The sequence below is a fragment of the Limulus polyphemus genome, unplaced genomic scaffold (assembly GCF_000517525.1).
Source record: "Limulus polyphemus unplaced genomic scaffold, Limulus_polyphemus-2.1.2 Scaffold1674, whole genome shotgun sequence".
In the NCBI taxonomy this organism is placed as follows: domain Eukaryota; kingdom Metazoa; phylum Arthropoda; class Merostomata; order Xiphosura; family Limulidae; genus Limulus; species Limulus polyphemus.
In genome coordinates, this window is record NW_013667284.1 from 50,556 (window position 1) to 70,849 (window position 20,294).

The 20,294-nt window shown below is 32.7% G+C and overlaps 1 protein-coding gene across 4 annotated transcripts in view; it reads left to right on the forward strand.

Annotated features, from left to right (window-relative positions):
• Positions 1 to 591: 591 nt before the first annotated feature.
• Positions 592 to 20,294, forward strand: part of LOC106464517 (lysine-specific demethylase 8-like) — a 39,675-nt gene continuing 19,972 nt past the window's right edge. Inside the window, exons 1-5 of one of the 4 annotated variants that reach the window (XM_013924663.2) lie at positions 592 to 690; positions 3,324 to 3,818; positions 9,750 to 9,901; positions 12,004 to 12,173; positions 13,434 to 13,588. In XM_013924663.2, coding sequence (XP_013780117.1) covers positions 3,349 to 3,818; positions 9,750 to 9,901; positions 12,004 to 12,173; positions 13,434 to 13,588 — 947 coding nt within the window. In that variant the 5' untranslated portion in view covers positions 592 to 690; positions 3,324 to 3,348. Of the gene's footprint in view, positions 691 to 730; positions 1,226 to 3,323; positions 3,819 to 9,749; positions 9,902 to 12,003; positions 12,174 to 13,433; positions 13,589 to 20,294 lie in introns of those variants that run through there. The other 3 variants (XM_022392253.1, XM_013924664.2, XM_022392254.1) reach the window with 3 other exon arrangements.

Sequence of the window (20,294 nt, forward strand, 5' to 3'; positions counted from 1 at the left end):
GGTGGGTAATAAAGCACTTTTCTTATGTGAGGGGGTTATATACAGTTCTTACTTCTGGTTATAAGTTATTGAATAAATGGGTTATTTCAAGAACAAAAGGAAACGAGACGAACTTGTTATGGCTTATGTTACTGATAAGGGAAAGGCTAGAGTTAGTATAGAACTGTTTGCGATTTTTAAGTTTGATAAAAGCTCTGTCTATGATATTAGGGCTGTAACCATCTAGATACAGCAATATTTTGTAAGTAGTTAAGTTCAATGTATAAGTCCGTTTTGTGAGTACAGAATTCTTGCAATATTGTATTATCGCATATATTATTTTGTTTACCTGTCGATGAAATTGGCTTTTCTAACAGTAGTTTAACTTCACTGCATTGATGATGCAAAGGTTCCAATTTTCACACTTCTCACTAATTTTATTGGAATTGGTAAAATATATATGAGGAAAACAAGTGAAATTCATGCACAGCTCAAACAGGTTTAATGACTGACCAAATGCTGAATTGCGAAGCATATTATTGGCCCAGTGCTAGGACCGCATCGATACTGGCGCCACCGTACGTTAGCAGTATCACGCACAATTCCTCATTCCACTAATTATAAGCGGCACAGTGGTAACACCAGGTGGCTAACAATAACAGTGCAGCATCGACTATTGAAACTGAGAGATTGAAGTTAAAGCTACTATAGGTAATTGTACAAAAACAAAATGACCTTCACTATAAAAATAGCAGTAATATTACATAAAATATATTGCTTAACATGCTTAATTTACGAAAAAAAAGGCTAGAATAGAAGGATAGAATTTGAACAATTGTCTCGTTTACGTCATATTCGTGCAGTATTACTGTCAAAGGGATAGGATTTCTACAGAATGGAAAGTGGAATACAGCTGGTTTGTAACACTGAGTTTGCATTATTTGTTTACTCAGCTTTTAAATGCGATTTATATTTGTCATTATGTTAGCAGTTGTCAAAGACGCAGAAATACAAAAGTTTTTCTCGAAATTTTGTTTGTGACGTAGTTTATTTAATTCGCATTCACTTGTTGAGGCGTGTAAGCTTTAAATACTAATTTCTTACAATACTACAGAAAAGCAGACAAGGCAAACCCTCAGAATTTTTACTATTAAACGTAAAATATTATCGTGTTTAGAATTTTACATTAGTGAAAATTTCTTACTATACTACTACTACTACTAGCATAACTACTATTACTAGCAAGGTGAGTTTTAACTTTGATTATCATATCTCATAAATTAAGTTAATGGGAACAAAATTTAGTATGATTTATTCAAGTTTCAACTTAGTCTTGGTAGGTTACAACGAAATTGTATTTTACAATTGAATATTTCATTTCTCCTTGTATGACAATCCCACTATCCCAGGTATCATCCTAGTTGCTCTTCTCTGAACCTCCTCCAACAATTCATTACCCTTTTTTGAGGTAGGGAGCCCAAAACTGTAGACAGTACTAAAAATCCATGTAAACGTAAATTTGGGACATTCAACTTTGATTTGGTTTTGTGAGCTTGTGCACCAAATTTAAAATGTACAATAGGGGTATTATTGTTTATTAAACATGAATGAACATGAAAAACTAAAACCAAACTCGTATTTTAAGGCCCTCTCACCTATACTAGTACTACTGTAATTGGAGTTCTGAGTGACAAGTAGCTTCAGAAACTCGACAAGCTTCCTTATCTTTGAAATATTTAATAATAACCTTAAAGTGTTATATTAACTCATATGACTAATAATAATTTGATGTTTGATAATTGTATTAAAAAATAAATAAATATAAATCTCAAATGATACAAGGGTTTCAGAATACCATTTGAGCCATTAAGGTTACCAGTAAACTAACAGAATAGCAAAAATTTTCATTTTAACAGAAATATTTATAAAAACTTTCTTGTCAATAACTTTATATAATAAAATCTGGAAATAGTTCAAAAGTAATTACATTAACCAGAAAACTATATAAGATATTACAAAGATATAACTTTAATTTTGAAACAAATGTTTATTTGTATAGCTATGTCATAGAGTTAAATTTATTTAATCAGATGTTCAAGCCTTCATTCCAGCTTGTAACATTTCATACAGCCAGTGTATTAAAATCTTTTACGTAATTAAAGAGTGGAATTTTAATATCCAATTGATTCAGTCTAGCTTAAAGCTCATCTTATGTTCACCAAAGACTTTTCTGCTGTCTTATTTTAAAGTAATTTTAATACTCCAGTTGGAGTATAACTGTAACCTTAATAAACAAAAATGAAAGCATTCTATTTTTCTTCTTAAACTTTGATAATAACATCTTAAAATATATAACATTATTACTACACTACAGGTTGTACAATAAACAATTAAAACATATTTAATTACCTAAGAGGAAAAGAATTTTTTTTCATTAATTGTTATTTCTTTGTAAATATGTATAGTTGCTGTTTTTGTAAACCTTGGTATACCCCTAGTGTTGCTACTTGCCTTGATGTGACTTATCATAAAATCAGAAAGAAGTTTAGTGAAGAATTAGTAGGGAGTTTACCTGTTATTTTTTAAAAAACTCTTGAATGTAGACATTTCTGACATATGAAAGATTACTATTGAAATCCTTGGCTTATAGGTAATTGGTCTAAGCTTTGGAACTTGGATTTGGACTTATTTTTCAACAAAATTATTCTTCAGTTACTTTTCAAACTTAGTGATTGATTTGTTTGATAATACAGTGTGTTCATTTAGTTAAAACTTTTTAAACCTTTGTTAAATAATATATGGATATGATGGGTTACAATTAATGTTTTTGTGGGTGAGAGTTGATCTTGATTGTTTAAAAGATGTTCTGTTATCTTTAGCTCTACTTAGTAGAGCAGATAAGTACTTGTAGAGCTATGCCACCTTATATTTTCTCATGGTTTTGTTTGACTCTATGTAGACTGCATGATTCCTGGGATTATAGCTGTGACATTATGGTCAGCTGATTATTTAGTGAATATATATATTTATATACTGTAAATATGCTTGATTAAATGCATCAAGGAGATTAGCATTGTGAACTTAATACCTAAAAGAAGTTCAGTTATTACAGTAAAATTGAATGAAAATTTTCTTTAAATATTAGTGCATGACATTTTATTTTGTTTTTGTCTATTTCTTTTTTCTTTTGTGCCAATATATAAAGATGTACTGTTAGAGTTGTTTTTGTTTTTATTAAAGTTTGGTAACCTATGGCTGCTATAGAGTACATAACTAAGGTACTGTGTTTTAAACATATATTGTTAACATATAGCCTATCTATTTACTTTTTGTTTTCATTCTAGGTCATCTGTGTTCAAACAATTTTAAATGGCATCAAAGTCATCTCAGTCTCAGAATTCCAAAAAGTCAGAAAATAAAATTGGGGAGGAAAGCCATGATGTTTTGAGCCTTATATATATAAGAAATCACACAAAAGAGTTTGTACAAAATTATTTTCCTTCACTGAAGATACCACAGTTCACAAGAAAGAGCATATTGATATTGCTTGTTATTTTCCTTTTTTGTTATTTATTTGCATGGAATGGTTTACTACTATATTGTTACAATCTTGGAAAGGGAGCTCAGCTATTCTTAAGGTTTGGTCCTGCTCCACCTGGCCATCTTAAGCCTCTTGGTTCTCATCAACCACCAATTCCAGATGGTATTATAGAAATGTTTGAATTTCCAACCCCACAGCAGTTTTGGAAAGAATTTGTTCAAGCAAGTAAGCCAGTTATATTTAGGGATGTGGCCAAAAAACTTCCAGCTTTTAGCTTGTGGACAGATGACTTCTTGGGGTAAGAAATTGGAATATTGTATTTTTTTTTAAATCAAAGTGCATATCAATTCCTAGATGGTATTGAGCTTTGTAAAACGGTTTTTTATTGGAATTTTGAGATTAAAATAATTATTCATCTAGCGAAACCACAGCCAAGGGAACGGGCTTGGAAAAATCAGCGTATTTTTGATAATTGTATTGTACTATTGAAATCCTTGGCTTATAGGTAATTGGTCTAAGCTTTGGAACTTGGAGGACTTTAAACTCACCTTTTACTTTTAGGAAATTATCAATTCCCCCTATAACACTTTTGTTAAGTAGTGGCCTCTCCTACTGCTGAAGACACCTCTTTCCATAAGCCAATCACCATATTAAACCACCCTTTCTGCATTTGGTGAACTGATTAAATGGTTGGGCAAGTTGTAAAAATACCAGAAATGAAAGATGACAGCAGGCCATTTAATATATTGTATTCATCAACCAATAATTTTAATGAAATTTGCTTTCACTTAATTAAAGAAAAATGTTTCTGTAACTTGTATAAAAAAAAAATTGTATTCATAATGTACAGGACTTGTGAATTGAATCATGGCTACAATGATGCATGTCAGTTGATGTACCTTTTTCATATATCTGGTCACATACATTTACCTTATAATAGAGTACTAGCTCAGCATCTCTATTTCATGGCCTTACATTTGAAATTTGTCATTGTAAAATTAGTTGCTTTACTGCTTAACCTGAAGATTTCCCATGCACAGGTTGATTATTTGTTTTATGCAAATTTTTTGGTTTTAATGATGCTAATATACATTAATCTCACTTTACTTCTGCTAAACATTTTTGACAAATATAATTTTATACATGCAGTACAATTTATATCTATGTCATATGTGATTCAATTTACTGTATCATCTTCGAAACTTGTGATAGTTTTCTTTAACATTCAATTTATACACGCTAAAAGGCATGGTGAAAAATGTTATTAAAATAGTTTTGAGTAAAATGCATTAACTGTTAATTTTATCTACAGCACTATCAGTTTTGTACACATTAATTCAGTCTTTGCAATAGTACATTGTTGCTAAAGTTAAACTTACCACCATCTACAATCAACTCACTCTCATGATTTTATTGACATTTAAAACAAAATTACATTAAAGGTTTTACAGTACATCTTGAAAAATGTGTGTATTGAATTAATGCACAAATATTGTTTTTAACTAATGAAATCAATATTGTATAAACATAAATGATAATTATTTTTAGTGCATTTTGCACAAAACCCATATTAACTTGATGCTTAGTTTTAAGTTAATCAGAAAAGTGATTTGATAAAACATTTTCTTTTATATTGTTTTATGGTGTATAGTATTTTCAGTTGCAAGTGGTACATTAATATTATAAATAGTGGCATTGATATTTTCTGGCTGTGCAAAATATTAGTTCATAAGAAATGAATGTTTAAATAAATAAAAGATACAATTAAATCTTTCATTTTTTACAGTCTTAAACTCATTTTACTGAATGTTGAAATAAAATTATTATTGAAAAAAATTTTTTTTAAATAATTTTATATAATATGTATCTTAAAGTGGTATTGTAAAGTATTTAGGTTCAGTAAATCAGCTGTAAAGTCTCCCAGACATGAGAAAATGTCTTGTTTTTATCATTTCTTTGTATAAGCTTCAAATACATAATATACCAATTCATGTACAAGTATACTCAGTACTACAACTCTGTTTAGACTATGGTGAAAATAATGTTTCATTTAGAGTGAAGTGGGTTGTTATTTCAGATGCAGTATGCCCTGCATTTTTTTTTCCAAGCATTTTTGTGTAAATATTAATGTTTAACTTATACATTTGAAAAGGAGAAGAATTCACAAAACACACGATAAATTAGTCATGTTCTTGATAAACATGCACACTCGATCACCTGTATTAGAACAACATAAGTCACATTTTTATTAATCTTTTGTTTACATGTTTGTATACATTCATGTTTATTTAGCTTTAGGTTTCTTTCTTAGAGAAAAACTGAAAAAAAAAGATTCATGTGTAGCTTTCTCTGTGGTTATACATTATAATTTATTTTACCTGTCAATCTTTGTGAATTAATGTTTTTAAACTTTCATATTTTGGTTAATTCATATTTTGAGACAAGTAAACAGTTTAATTTTTTTAAATGAAACCACCCTTTCTACAAAATGTTGATAGTGGAATAAGATTTCACTGATGACTATTTGTAAAGTCTCAAGTTTTGCTTACAATAACATATACAGACAATTAAGGGAACATTTAGACCTTTAAAGCTATCCCTGCACACCAATCCATAAGAAAAAGTAAAACTTTAAACTCACCTTTTACTTTTAGGAAATTATCAATTCCCCCTATAACACTTTTGTTAAGTAGTGGCCTCTCCTACTGCTGAAGACACCTCTTTCCATAAGCCAATCACCATATTAAAAACATAAAAGTATCTTTACTAGTACCTAGCTTGTCTTTTCCAAATATAAGAATACTAAATTTAATTAGTTACTCATTACTAGGTTTATGTGTAGTTATGATCTATTGACAGGAAATTTAGTTTGATCAGAAGTCAATATTAATTATAGTTGAGTCCTCTCGTCCTGGTATCTTCAGAACATAGCAAAAAAATAAGAGGTTTGTATCCTTTTGGTCCCTGGATAATCTTGTAAGATCCCCTCTTACCAATCTTTTCTCAAGAGAAAATAAGATCTTAAATTATTCCCATAAGATAAACCTTCCATCTTCAAAATCATCTTATTAGCCCTCATTAGCTGAACTCTTTCCAATAATGAAGGGTGTAAGAATATGAGTTATACCTAGGGCTCATAATATACAATGATGTAACTAGTGTAAATATTTCATGCTGCTTTTGTTCTCTTTGCATGACAAAGTAAAGCCTTTCTGACAATATGCATGAAATCTTCAAATCACAGGAAAACATATATATACCAAAATGTAAAACTTTAATGCTCACAAAGACTTCTGTTTTATTCATAGTAGTCACTTTTTAGTTCTAACCCTCATCACACTACCAGACATTTCATACTGGTTAAAATATTTTTGTAGAAGTTATCTATGAATAAGTTTACGATGCTGACAGTCATAAATACATTGCTGAGGTAAAAAAAAAGAAATGTATAAAAGCAGGTTGTCATAAATTAAGTATAATTTACATCATGAAGGTCCTACAAAAAAGACAACCATAGGTGGTGTAATTGAATTATACAATTGGAATAATAGAAAAATAGTAATAATCAGAAACACTAATTTTGATCATTTTTGTGAGTTGTGATATTAATTCATTAAGCTGAACTACCTTGAATTAATAAAAAATAATGAGAAATCATCTTGGCAATATTTTGATTATTTAAATCGTTGGATTAATTGGAAACACTAATAATCGGAAACATTAATATTGATTGGTTGATTATTTTTCATGATATTAATCAACTTAATTGAAATGTTGAGGAATGCGTTATTTTACCTGACACTGAGGTAATTGATGCCTATAGATAATTGATTAATTGAGTTAATTACCCAGCTCTAATCTTTGATAGGCCAAAATGCCCCTTCATATCTACTACCTTATAATAATATCAGCAGATTATGCATAAAATAATAATATAATATTAAATGTTTCTTGATATATATTACTATTAGCATTTAACATAAAATTTAAGGACAACAAAAGACCTTTTGGCCCAACTATGTTGTCCCATCTACTAACTGAACTAAAACAAAACAAACTCATAGCCTCTTTAGATTTGCATTCATTATTTCTGTAGATACAAAGTAAAATCCTATTTTCCTCACCACTAACAACACTACACTGCTTGGATGGCTTAAGAAACTGATCAACCAGAACCCCAAGATCCTTTTCTTCCATAACACTGTTAGTTGTATAATTATACTTATTATTCAAATTATGATAACCCACATGCATTACAACTTTTCAGGAGATATTACAACAGTCTAAATTTCAAATTGTTCATGCTGAATTTTGATTTTATAGCAAATTCTATAACTAGCATATTGAAGAATTGTTGATATAAACATGGTGTGGTAAGTTTATCCATGCAAGCATTAAACACATTCTGAGAGCTTATGAAGTAGGAAAAATCAAAGAGTAAATGCTAGTAAGTTTAAAAGAGAAAAATTAGTCATAGTATCATTCTACTTCATCCTTCTTTTCTATAAAATCCTCATTACTTTATTCCTACTTTTTCTTAAAATTTTCCATACATTCACCCCTATATTTTCAATTAAAGTGGATTGGAAGGCCTGAACCTAGTACACACAAAAAACACTTTTGTTACAGTGCATGTACCAATAAATAGTGATTTTCATTTGTGTTTCTAATGCTTGTGTATATCATGTCATATGATTATTGTTTATATAAAACATTTAAGTTAAGTATGATTATATCATTATAAAGTATATACAAATGGATTAATATACAGGCAGACTTATAAAAAAAAAAGTTAGTAAAAAAGGCAAACTTTAAGTTTCCTTAATGTTTGTAGTTATAGTTGCTATGATAAACTTGTATTGTTTAAGAAAATTTATTGTATATGCTTCAATTTACTTGGGTAATTGAATAATATTGGGTAGTACTTTTAACAGAAGCACTGTTTATGAGACTTCATTTGACCTTGTATAGCTGTACAGATAAAATTTGCTTTTTATTTCCACTGTTTACATATTTAAAATATTATTCTACAAATTGAGATATCTCTAAGAATTAAGAGAATTTTATAGTGATCATGTAAATTAAATGTGTTTATGGGTTTGAAATGAAGACACGTCATTGCCCTGTGGCTCAGCAGTAAGCTTGGGGGCTTATAATGGGAAAATTCAGGGGTTGATCACTATAGTGGACATTGTAAAGGTAGCCCATTTTGTAGCTTTGTACTTAATAACAACAAAACAAAAATATCATGTATTACTTTATTGTAAAACTTTTATATTCATTAGTATTGAAGAGAAAGTTCTTTAACTCATCTGTGAAAAATAATTTGCTGTTAAACATACGTCTATCAATTATTTATGACAAAACATTGTGGTTAGTAATAGTTTTCTCTCAGTAAATGTTCATCATTCTATTTATTAAATGACTTTTTTTTTGGTATGCAAGATTAAACTCATAAAGAATCTCTAGCAACAGTCTTAAAATCTCTAATATAAAGTTTAATTGGCAAATAATTACTGTTATATATATGCAAAAACAAAAATCCCACTTCAGCTACCATTAGAAAAACAAGACTTCAAATTCTGTAAATCTTTAGTTTAGTCAGATGTACTTTTTTTGTTATTAGGGTTGTAAATATGTGGAACAAATTGTCATGTACAGTGATATAGGTTGTACTTTTAAAGAAGTTTAAGAAAATATTTTTTCAACAGCTAATATATACTAAAAAGATTCATTTTTCTCTAAAACTTAAAAAATGCTTGTAATAATTAACAGGTTTCACACTTAATACATCCGAAGTCTTGAAGTTCAATAACAACAACAACAACACATGAATAAGCTTTTTGTCGTTGTACATCTTTGCTAATGGAATTATTGCTTTAGAAGATTTTTTAAAATTCTTTTCTTGTTTGGATATTTTAAGCAAGTAAAATCATTTGTTACTGAGCTCTGTAAATCTCCTCAAAATACATGTACCTGTATATGATTGTTTTTAAATGTTTTCCTACCACTGATTGCTTCTGAAAGTGAAATGTAATTATGTAATTGTGGATTATTATATACAAAATATAATTCACTACATGAAGTCCTAATGATTAAGGTAAGGGTTAATAATTATGTCTTAAGTATTCATTGCATATGTAGCAGTGTTTGCAAAAAATTTTTAAAGTGTGCGTGATGCTTAAAATTATCTTAAAGTTTAGTTATAAAGATCAAATTTTTTCTTTAGGCTTCACTATGGACACATTGAAATGAGTGTTGAGGTCAAGAAGAAAGAAGATAGAACAGCTGCTACATTACTTATGCCTTTTTCTGACTTCCTGCATCAGTATGAAGAAAAACCTTATTACTTGGTGGAATCTCTTCATTATTCATTTTTAAGTATGCAAAAAAAGAGTTTTCAAAACATTTAATTATCATAGTTATTGTGACTACTATGTGAACATTCACTAAATTCAGAAAAGCTAATCACCCTCTGCAGGCTTTCCTTTCTGATGCTGTTTTTCTCTACACTGCCCCCTCCACCATCTTCAATGTGGGATTCTAGCTCTTTGCAATGCAAAGTCAGTAATGTTTCTGAAGTTAATACTTTCATTACCCGATAGATACCTCTCTCCACCATTTTCCATCCTTCATGCCCATTTCTGGTGCATTTACTTTGCCATGTTCAGAATGAGCCTATGTTCATATTCTAGTGCTCATGGGGATTACTGCATATGGAGGATGTGACACTCTTCTATTGGCGGAGGGCTATAGTCTAATGATGATTACACATGTATTTGTGGGAGCTTTGTTCAAGGCATGTAGCAATCACAAGAATTTACATGGCAGTGCATGCAAAGTAATAGCTCTTTGTTCTACAGCGAGATATCTATCTGAACTAATTTTCAGGTAAAGGAAAATGTTATATTTCATGATAGGTCTTTGTAGTATTATTGTATTTTACTTTTACAGTGCATATACAACTAGTTGCCTGTTTGATACAATATGAATATATTTGTTTTGTTGTTTATAGAAACCAAGATGTATATTATGAAACTAATAAAAGAGAAAGCTGTCCATTGCCACTTCCCGTCATTATCCTTTACCTCATAATGGAAAATGTCTGTAGCCAAAGCACCCAAAGGTGTTGAAGATATTCCATTTATCAGACATAATTCAAATGTCAAACTAGTTAGCCATTATGAAAGATCGAATTAGGGGTTAGGAATTGAGTGTTTTGACTCAACATTTCAACTGCTGTTGCTGTTCATTGTCTGCAGCTAGTTGTCAGAAGACAGTTACCCCTAATATGTTGACATGAATTACAGATATTAAAATAATCTTGTAGTAGGATTAAGCTACCCTATATTTTGACATTTGTATTACTCCCAACTTCCATCCTATTAGTACTATTTACTTTCGTGTGTGTGTGTATGTATACATGTGTATGAAGTAAAAGTTCTAGGTTTGATTTGGATATCTAATACATATGTGCAAAATACCTTGAAATCTGAAGAAAAAAGTATACAAAATAATGCTTTAGTTCTTTTTCTAGCATTTTGGTTAGATGAATTTACAGAAAAAATATTTAATAGTTTTTTACCAGAAAGTTCCTTTGGATGTGCTTGTGTTTGTTTTTACATGTACTGTATCTGGTGGAAGTTAGAACAATATGTGAGTTGAGGTAGTGAACTTTATCTTGAGAAATTGTTATATAATGAGTTTTAAGACATGTAAATACTCTGCACAGGATGTTTCAAATATTTCACTTTCAAAGTTTATCTTTTTGTGAGTTATCAATATGAATATTATTAATTTCTTAAAGGTAGGAGATTCTATAGCTCAGGTAAAGTTAGTAAATTGTATGCAGTTTATTTATAAACATATAAGCAAAAGTACCCATCCCCAGTGATGGGAAAAAGTTTAAGTTAATCTATCAGTTTAAATGATTTTGTAGACTTTAAAAAGGTTAATTGTGTTGCACTCAGAGCCAAAGTTCTGAGCTACTTATAGCAAAATGTAATTGTTGAGCATTTCAGTCATGCTGAGAGCTGCTCATCAATAACATATGCTAAATCTACATTTTTATTCTTTTAAGTTAATGTGAAATGTGAATGATAGTGTGATTAATTCCTAACAATTTAGTGTATAATATCCTGCTTGCAAAATAAAATTTGGCATCAATATTATTCATGCCTGTTCTCCCATCATTTCAAAAGTGAATGTTAAGCTTTGCCGTGCAGCTTTTCAAACAAGAAACAGATGAATGCTCAGCCACACACTATGGTTCACAATATGTGCAAGATATTTACACAAATCTGTTAGCTAATTTGCCATATTTGTATTAATTTTTTAGAAACTCTTCACGTGAGACATTAGATGTTGAAAGCTTAAAATGGTTTTTGAATAAAATTAATTAATCCAATTTCACTAGTGGAATATTGTTAGTTTTATGTTATGAGATGCAATCTAAGAAAATTAAATGTTTTTTTATATGGCAGAAGAAATAGGCATTCCAAAAATATTGCAGTGTGGAAATCTTCAGAAATCTCTAGTTGATATAGTTGGCTGGCTAAGTAGTGGAGGCACAAAGTCTGTACTTCATACAGATGCAATGGATAATTTGAATTGTATTCTGGATGGAAGCAAAGTGGCATTTCTTGTGAATCGTGTATGTATTGATATTGTTTTATGATGTTTTAGAGTTCTTTTTTTTTTCATTCATGGCTGTAAGTATATATCAGGCAGGTGGTAGCACTGCCTATGGAGGGATGGCTTGGATTGTTCATTGAAATGGTATTTGAAATATCTCCTCAATAGGTCATCAGAAATTTAAAATACTATATAGCAAAAAGTTTGAATTTCTTGATCTTCTTTCTTCTGCTTTTTTTTTATTACATGATAACTGAAAAACCAAAACAGTGGTGTCAACCAATTTCATTGAGGTGACAGTTTCAAACAGAGTATCTGTTTTTATAATTATTATTAAGTAGTAGTAATTAAAAAAGATCATAATTCTAGTAGAAACGAAGTTATCATTACACCTTGAACTTAGCCTTCTTACATAAATTTTGTATTCCTTTAAAGAGCTTAAGTACAGGGTGAAACAGAATTTACCAGCCAATAATAGATAAACTAAATATTACAGTTGAAACCTCATTGCATTTAGAACTTGGTTATCAGGCAGGTGGTAGCACTGCCTCTGTAGAAATGGCACTGATTGTAAATACAACTTTCCTATGTCTATTGAAACACTGCATTAAAAAACAGGTAAGGAAAAGCTTTTCAAAAAAAGAATGTAAATATAGGAATGGCTAATATCAATCCTTCAAAAACAAGATATATATTATAAAAACTGTTCAATCACAGTTGAATTTAATTTTTCCTATTTTTGTCTGTTAACATTCTACTACACTGTGTGCTTGTGCTGTTATGCGGAGATGATGAAAATGCCATCCCTACTATCTTTTTTTGCATTGTTTTTGAAGGATTGATATTAGCCATCCCTACATTTGCTTTATTTTTTGAAAATAGTTTTCTTTACTTGTATATGTTAGTTTCTCACTGTTCACGTGCTTTGATATCGTACTCTTGGTACATGAGAAATCACAAAGTACATTATATATATCAACATGTTAGCCAAAGTAAGATTTGGCAGTTTATGGTAGCTCATTGTCCCTACAAGTACAGTTTTCTTGGTATGCATACATTATGACCAACAAGTTCTTTTCTAAAAAAAAATCTTAATTTAAATATATTAACTAATCAATTAACTAAAATGAAAGAATCTGAAATTCAGAAACAAACATTTTTTGTAGTGCACTTTTAAGTTTAAAAAAGATTAAATGAAAATTAATTAAAAAAGATATTGTCAGAAAGCATTATACCCATATACAAATATACAAATGAATTTATAATTTATTTTTTCTAGACACTAGCAAAGAATGTGAATATTGACTATGAAGATGGTTCGTATAGTGGAGTTGATGTAGAAAAAGTGGACATGTATCGTTATCCAGGATTACAGGATGTGCCATGGTACAATGTAACTATTAATCCCGGAGACTGCATATTTATTCCTTACATGTAAGTTAATAATGATTACCTTGAGTAATCAAAACTTGTTTATTTTATTATACCAGACTCATTCACTCAGCTTGCAGGCTAACAACTTAAAACTTTTAACAATAGAACTGTGAAAGTTTATTAATGTAAATTTTACTATGAAGAATAACACTATGAAAAGTTATTTACATTCCAAAACATATTCTCTGCTGACACTTTAGCTGTTCCTTAGTGTTAGCTTTGCCTATTTATAGCATTGTTTTTGCATGCTCCAATTTTTTATATCTCGCTTAAATGCCCTTGGCAATATCTAATTTGCAAATTCCTCCACCTGAGTCAGTGCGTCCTCCATCCTGACTCTGTATATAAGCACTTCACTCGGATAATGTAATCACTTTTTCTCGACAAAGCTTTGGTCACGGTTTTGTCCGATGAAGTGCTGTAGTTTGTTCCATTATGGATTGCGATTTTTGTGTCACCTTGTGGTTTTCCGTATAATTATAATTTCCTTTAAAAAAAAAATTGGACGTGATGTTTGCAGGTATGAATTTCCTTATTACCGTTGTCAGCACAGCAGTTAATCTGACTTCCCCTATTCCTCCTTTTGTTATTTAGCATGTCTCTATGGTTGGGAGGGGGGTCACTCTCAGTTGAGGCTGTCCATGTTTTGATTCGTTGGGAGATGGAAACATATATTCGGCCCAGAGGTGTTTTTTGCCTGGGGCCTCTGAAGTTGCCTCTTTTGTTGATCCTGGTTATTCTGGGGAGAATTTTGACTTGGTTTTTTTGTTGCTTTTCTTTACTAAGTCAGCTTTTCACGAGTTCAATTTGGATTAACCACCTCCTACTCCTTTTCTTCAATTTGTCATTTGGTTTATGAGATTTTGGGGGTTTTCTCTTTGACCTTTAAGTCTACTCCTCCCTTGATGGTGGTCGAAAGGAACTAATTAGTTTTTCCTACTTCACATGATATTCCTGGTTCATGCTAAGTGACTTACTGCTTTATTAAGTGATGGGATAGATATACCTTGTACCCTTGTTTGTCTGTTTGCATGCTTTGGCTTTCCAACTCCAGGGAGATTTTTTTTTTTCATTTCCAAAGATTAAAATTATTTAATTTTGAATATATGGGGTTCCAGGTTGGTTCATGTGATCATCTTGAATCAATCACATTTTCTGTACTTGTTTGCATCTCACTCTTGCTCTGTGATGTTTCTTCCCCCTCAAATTGTTGGCAAACTATCAATGGTCCCCACATTAATTTGCAGACGAATGTTTTCTATTGTCTTTTACCTTGGTCAGATTGCCTGCTTCTTTTCCTTCTGTAGAGATACCTGGGTGAAGGGACTTTGTCTACTTGCTGTATCCTCTGGGTGTTACATATGGCTTCATTTTATCATCACTTCATGTTTGCAGGTGTCCCAGAGCATTTGCCAGGCAAATTGGTGCCAGACATTTGTTTTTTTGTTGTTGTTGACCTCTCAACCTTCTTTGGCTCTAGTAGGTGAAAGACTCAGACCTTAGTTTCAGGGCCACTCCATTTGGGTCGACTTACACTATTAGCATTAGTATCAACCTAGGTTGGGGGGGGGGGGATGTCAGTTATAGTGAGGTTACAACTATTGTTGGACACCTGGTATTCCTTCACTGCAGTTCCATGGGCACTTTGGGTTCTGGTATTGAGGTTGGTTTTTCCATTCAGTTCTCCACCTCCATTATCCTCACTCTATGGTATTTCTACCTCCACTTGACCAGTGGGGTGTGGATTTTCATTTCACGCTTATCAAAGTTACTAATCACGGGGGTAGTAGTGACAGTTGTTCCCATTCATTCAGAGTTTTATTCCTGTTTATTCGTTGTGCCTGAGATAAAGGGAGATTCATGGATGATCATCGTTCTTTCTCATCTCAACCTATTCTTTGTTTCTCCCACAATGGAGTTTTTTCTTACCCTACATTGGCATTCTTTACCAGGTCCTTGGTTGCCCAAGTTTGTGGTTGCTGAGGCATTTCTCCACATTCTCATAGTTAATTCATCTTGCTTGTAGCTATGTTTTGTGTACTGGGATCAAGTTCTGCAGTTCATGGATCAAGCTTTTTGTCTAGCATCTGCATCATATGTCTTCTGCTAGGTTGTACAAGTTCTCACCATGTTTTATGCCCAGCTCAGCCACCTCCCATCCAGCTCCAGGCTATGAAATGAGCAGTCAGGCATGGTTCTATCTCTGGGCTGTGGGCTTCCCTCAAATCTCTTGCATTTTTTGGGATGAGGACATGCTATTCCTTCAATGGTCTCATTAAAACAAACGGATCTGGAACTTTAATACACTGGAATTTTCAGTCTCTTTCTTCAGGAGCAACATGTTCGTTTGTGAGTGGTGGTTGGTTTGGATCACCTCTGTCATTAGCATTTGTATGTGTGTGTGTGTATATACTACCCCTCTGTCCATAGTTTATTTTCACAGATACTTCACTTCAGGGATGCAGTGTGTATCTTCAAGGTCTGGAATTCCATGATATATGAATGAAGGATGAATCTTCATTCTGCATCAGTAACTTAGAACTTCATGCTGTCCAACAGGAAATGTCTAGATCTTTTGCAGGGGAATATCCTCATGAGATGTTTCTTCAATTCCAGTGGTCTGTTAAATTTGGTTCTTTTCTATGGGGCCTATTCCAATCATGTCAGCTTTCTGGCTTGCCATTTTCCTGGGTTGATGGATTTCATAGCAGATTGTTAGTCTCAGTCCTCACTTTCTCCTGAACAAATGGATTCCCCATTGTGTAGTTTTCTGATAGATTTGTTCTCACTTTGGGGCTTCATTGTTAGCTTTTGCCACTCATTGATACTCAACTACAAGCTTTGGAATCTCCACTACCTCATCCTCAGGCTTGGATGGTAGATGCAATCAGTCCTGCTTGGATGGGATTGTACATCTATGACTTTCCTTCACTTCCTCTGTTACTGAGAGTTCTGGCTATATTTCGATTCCCTACTTGCAAGATGCTGCTAGCCTAGCCATGATTTCCTATTCTACAGTTTCTTCATGTGAATCCACTTCTGCATCTTCCTCTTTGTTCATCTTTATTGAGGCATCTTCAACCCAACATTCTACACCAAGACTCTTCCCAGCTCTTTGAGGTTTAACATCAACAGTTGCCTGGGGTGTGCCTCACAAGGAGTTTATAACCACTTTACCAAACGTGTTCACCATATCTTGTTTTGACCTGTTTTTTTACTTGGGTTTAGCGTCATCTCCTGTCGTTTAGGTCAGACAACTTTTTCATCTCTTTTTAGTTATTATAAACATCTGATGGTTTTAGACTCCCCAGTCCCATCCAGCCTTCTTCCCAAATGGCCTTTTTCATTACTTAATCGAAATATTAAGGTGGTACTACATGCTTTATCTTGACAACCATTTGAGCCTTTAACCTCATGTACCATCTCTCCCTTAATGGGTATTTTGTTGTTCTTGACATGCTGATGTCATCAGCTGGAGTTGTTGACATGTTTGTAGGACTCTTTTATCTCTCCCTTTACGTCCTTCTATACCCTGATAGGTCCTTTCTTTCTAAGTCTCTGGCCACTAGGGAAGGGAATACATCCCTCTCTACAATTCTTTTGTCAACTATTTCTCACCTCTACAATCAATCACATGTTGATCATTTGTTTTGTCCTGTCAGGCCCAGAGGTGTTATGTGACTCTAACTCCTTTCATGGTGATAGTTCTTGTCTATATTCTGTGAGATACTTTAGTTTCCAATGGTTTATCCCTACATCCTTGGAGGTGGTTTTGCAATTATCTAGGTTGCATATTCTGGATTTTACAGGTGAGGAATATTCTGAGAATTACATCTCATCAGCTTTAGCACATTTATGTCTTTGACTGCCCATTTCTTTGATTCACTGGGGGATATTTTATAGGCCTGTATGTGGACTTCTCCTAATGCTTTTCTCTCTTATTCTTTATATGATTTGGCAGTTTTTCTTCTACAGGTTTTCCACTACCCCTCATGACTGTTTTAACAACATCTGCTAGATTATATGGAGTAATCTTATCTTTTCTTTCTTTTTCAAGATCCCTTACATCTTGCTTTCACCAGATCCCACTCCGTGGCGAGTGTTGCTCAGACAAGTGTGCTTTTATCCGATTTCGAACTAGCAACCTATTTGACTATACTTAATTCGGGCTGCAACAGGCTCTGTAGAAATGAGGTGTTTCATAAGACCATCTAGGTGCATTTGCATATGGTATTATCATATTGTCATGGACTATCATGAGTAAAGCTAAAGGAGATTCTGCCTGTTCCTGCTGATCATCAGATTGAATAAATTGGTGTCATTTGGGTTTAAAAGTTTAGGGAACTTGGTTCACCTATTGCACTGTTTCCAGAGCACTGTTCCTCAGGACTCCCCAACACGCATCACCGCCCCTCAGATTCTACTAGTGGAGCTAGGGAGACCTTACCACACCCAGTTTCAAGTTGCTGGGGTGGTGGACAGTTATAGCTTTTCCTCCAGAGTGTTTGAGTGTGTTCCTCCAGTCTTGTAGAAGAGGGATATCTATGCTATCTTGTTGGGGTGTGCCCTTCTTATGAACAATATCAAGTTGTATGTTGTTCATTTATGGAGGTCCTCTATCTCCTCATAATTCTGATTGCAAAGTGGTTCTATCCTAGGTCCTTGGTTGAACACATTGTTTTATGTCCTCTCCATAATTCTAGAAGCAAGTGGAATGCTCGTTGCCCACTCAGTTGGAGAGTGAGGATGAATGCTCATAATTCCAGACTGAATGAGTTATGTTCCTTTGTTTCAAAAAGGCATATATGATCCCATCATTCTGAGTCTAGGGTGTTGCCTTTTGGACTTCTTCAGGTGGAAGAGAAAGTTTGTGCACTACAGCGTTGCTTACTTTCTCATCATAATTCTGCTGGTTTGGAACACACCACTCTATGGCTATGGGTTGGGATCTAATCAAAAGTATATCTATACATCACATTGCAGTCCAGTTGCCCTAGCCATCACCATGGGATATAGGGACCATGACCCCTTAATTCCAACTTTGAGTTGTGGAACCTCGGTTATCTGGTTTGGGCTGGCCTATAATAATTACTCGTACTATTCCACCCTTGATACCAATCTGAAGTTCTGGGTAAAGAGCATACCTGTTCTGGGTGTAGTGCAGTTTCCCCACTTGGGTACCACTCTTATTATTTTTGTGCACCCCTGTTCTATACAGATGCTTTCTGTATGGACAGTGCCCTCACCAGCCCCTCTACCTTCTCAAAGTGGGATTTTAGCTAAAGTATCAGCAGAGGGTCAGTATGTTTTGGAATTTACATTTTCCTAAATTGAAAATGTATTTCCAATAATACTTACCTCACCTGACACTTTCCCACCCTTCCTCCCCATAAAGAGTCAGTGTTAGTGACTGGGATGGTGCAAGTCTTGAAAAAGGGATTACATTATCTGAGTAAGGGGTTTATTTACAGTGTCAGGATGGAGGGTGCATTGACACAGGTGGAGGAATTTGCAAATTAGATATTGCCAAGGGCAATTAAGTGGAATATAAAAGACTGGAGCATGCGAAACCAATGCTTAGATAGGCAAAGCCAACGTCAAGGAATAGCTAAAGTGTCAGTGGAGTTAAGTATTATTGAAAATACATTTTCAATTTAGGAAAATGTTAACTTTCATTTTTTTGAGCAACTAGCTTAGACCATTTTTTCGATAATAATTCTTCAACAGTATCACTTTGAATGCTTCATTTGCTGTAAATATTTCCCTACTTTTGAAACTTGACATTAAGAAAAAAATAACTGGAGCTTCACAACTGTTTTTACTTAAACCAATTATATTTTACCAAATCATTTTGGAGATATGGCATATGTAGATTTTAACTATTAATCTATGTTAGTTACAAATATATTGAGGGAGGATGAAAAAGTAGTTCATTACATGCATATATGTTCATACTATTTAAAAGAAATTAACACTAACCAAAAGGTTTATTTCAAAACAGTAGTACCTCCTTTCACCCAAAGCTATCTCGATCCTGGTCTATCCTCTAAGCATTGCTAAAAAAACATTTTGCTATGGTACACCAGTCTTTATACCCCAACAGCTTTGCATCATTTCATAACATGTGCAGATCATGTGACTACTCCTCACCAATCATACTGTGCAATATATACTGGCACAGCTTGCTCCCTCTACTATTCTAGAACAATTTTCATACTTGAGAATTGGCAGGCACAAATTATAAGCACCAGCATCTCAGTAGGGAGGAAGAACGGGAAGTGGGTGAGAGAAGTACCTATCAGAAATACATTTTCATATTAATGCCCATATTATGAGGAAAAAAGATATAAATGAGTTAGATTGTCTGTTTTTTTCTAGACACTTTACCTGGAAGAGTTACTTTGATTTAAATCATCAAATTTTTCAAAATTTACATTTATAACATGTAATATATCAACAGAAATGTAATTCAAGATCTTCTCACTGTTAATGTTTTTCTTAGTTTTAATTTGTAACCTTTCTGATTTAATTATTACCCCAAATCTGACATTAGATAAGCATGTTAAATACAAATTGTTTTAAAATATACACCTAATAAGTATATACTTTCTATTACCCAATGTTTTATCCAAAACTAGGGACAAAATTTGTGCTTCACATACGCTGTATTTCTTTGGTTGTGGTATTTTATGCTTGAATGCACAAA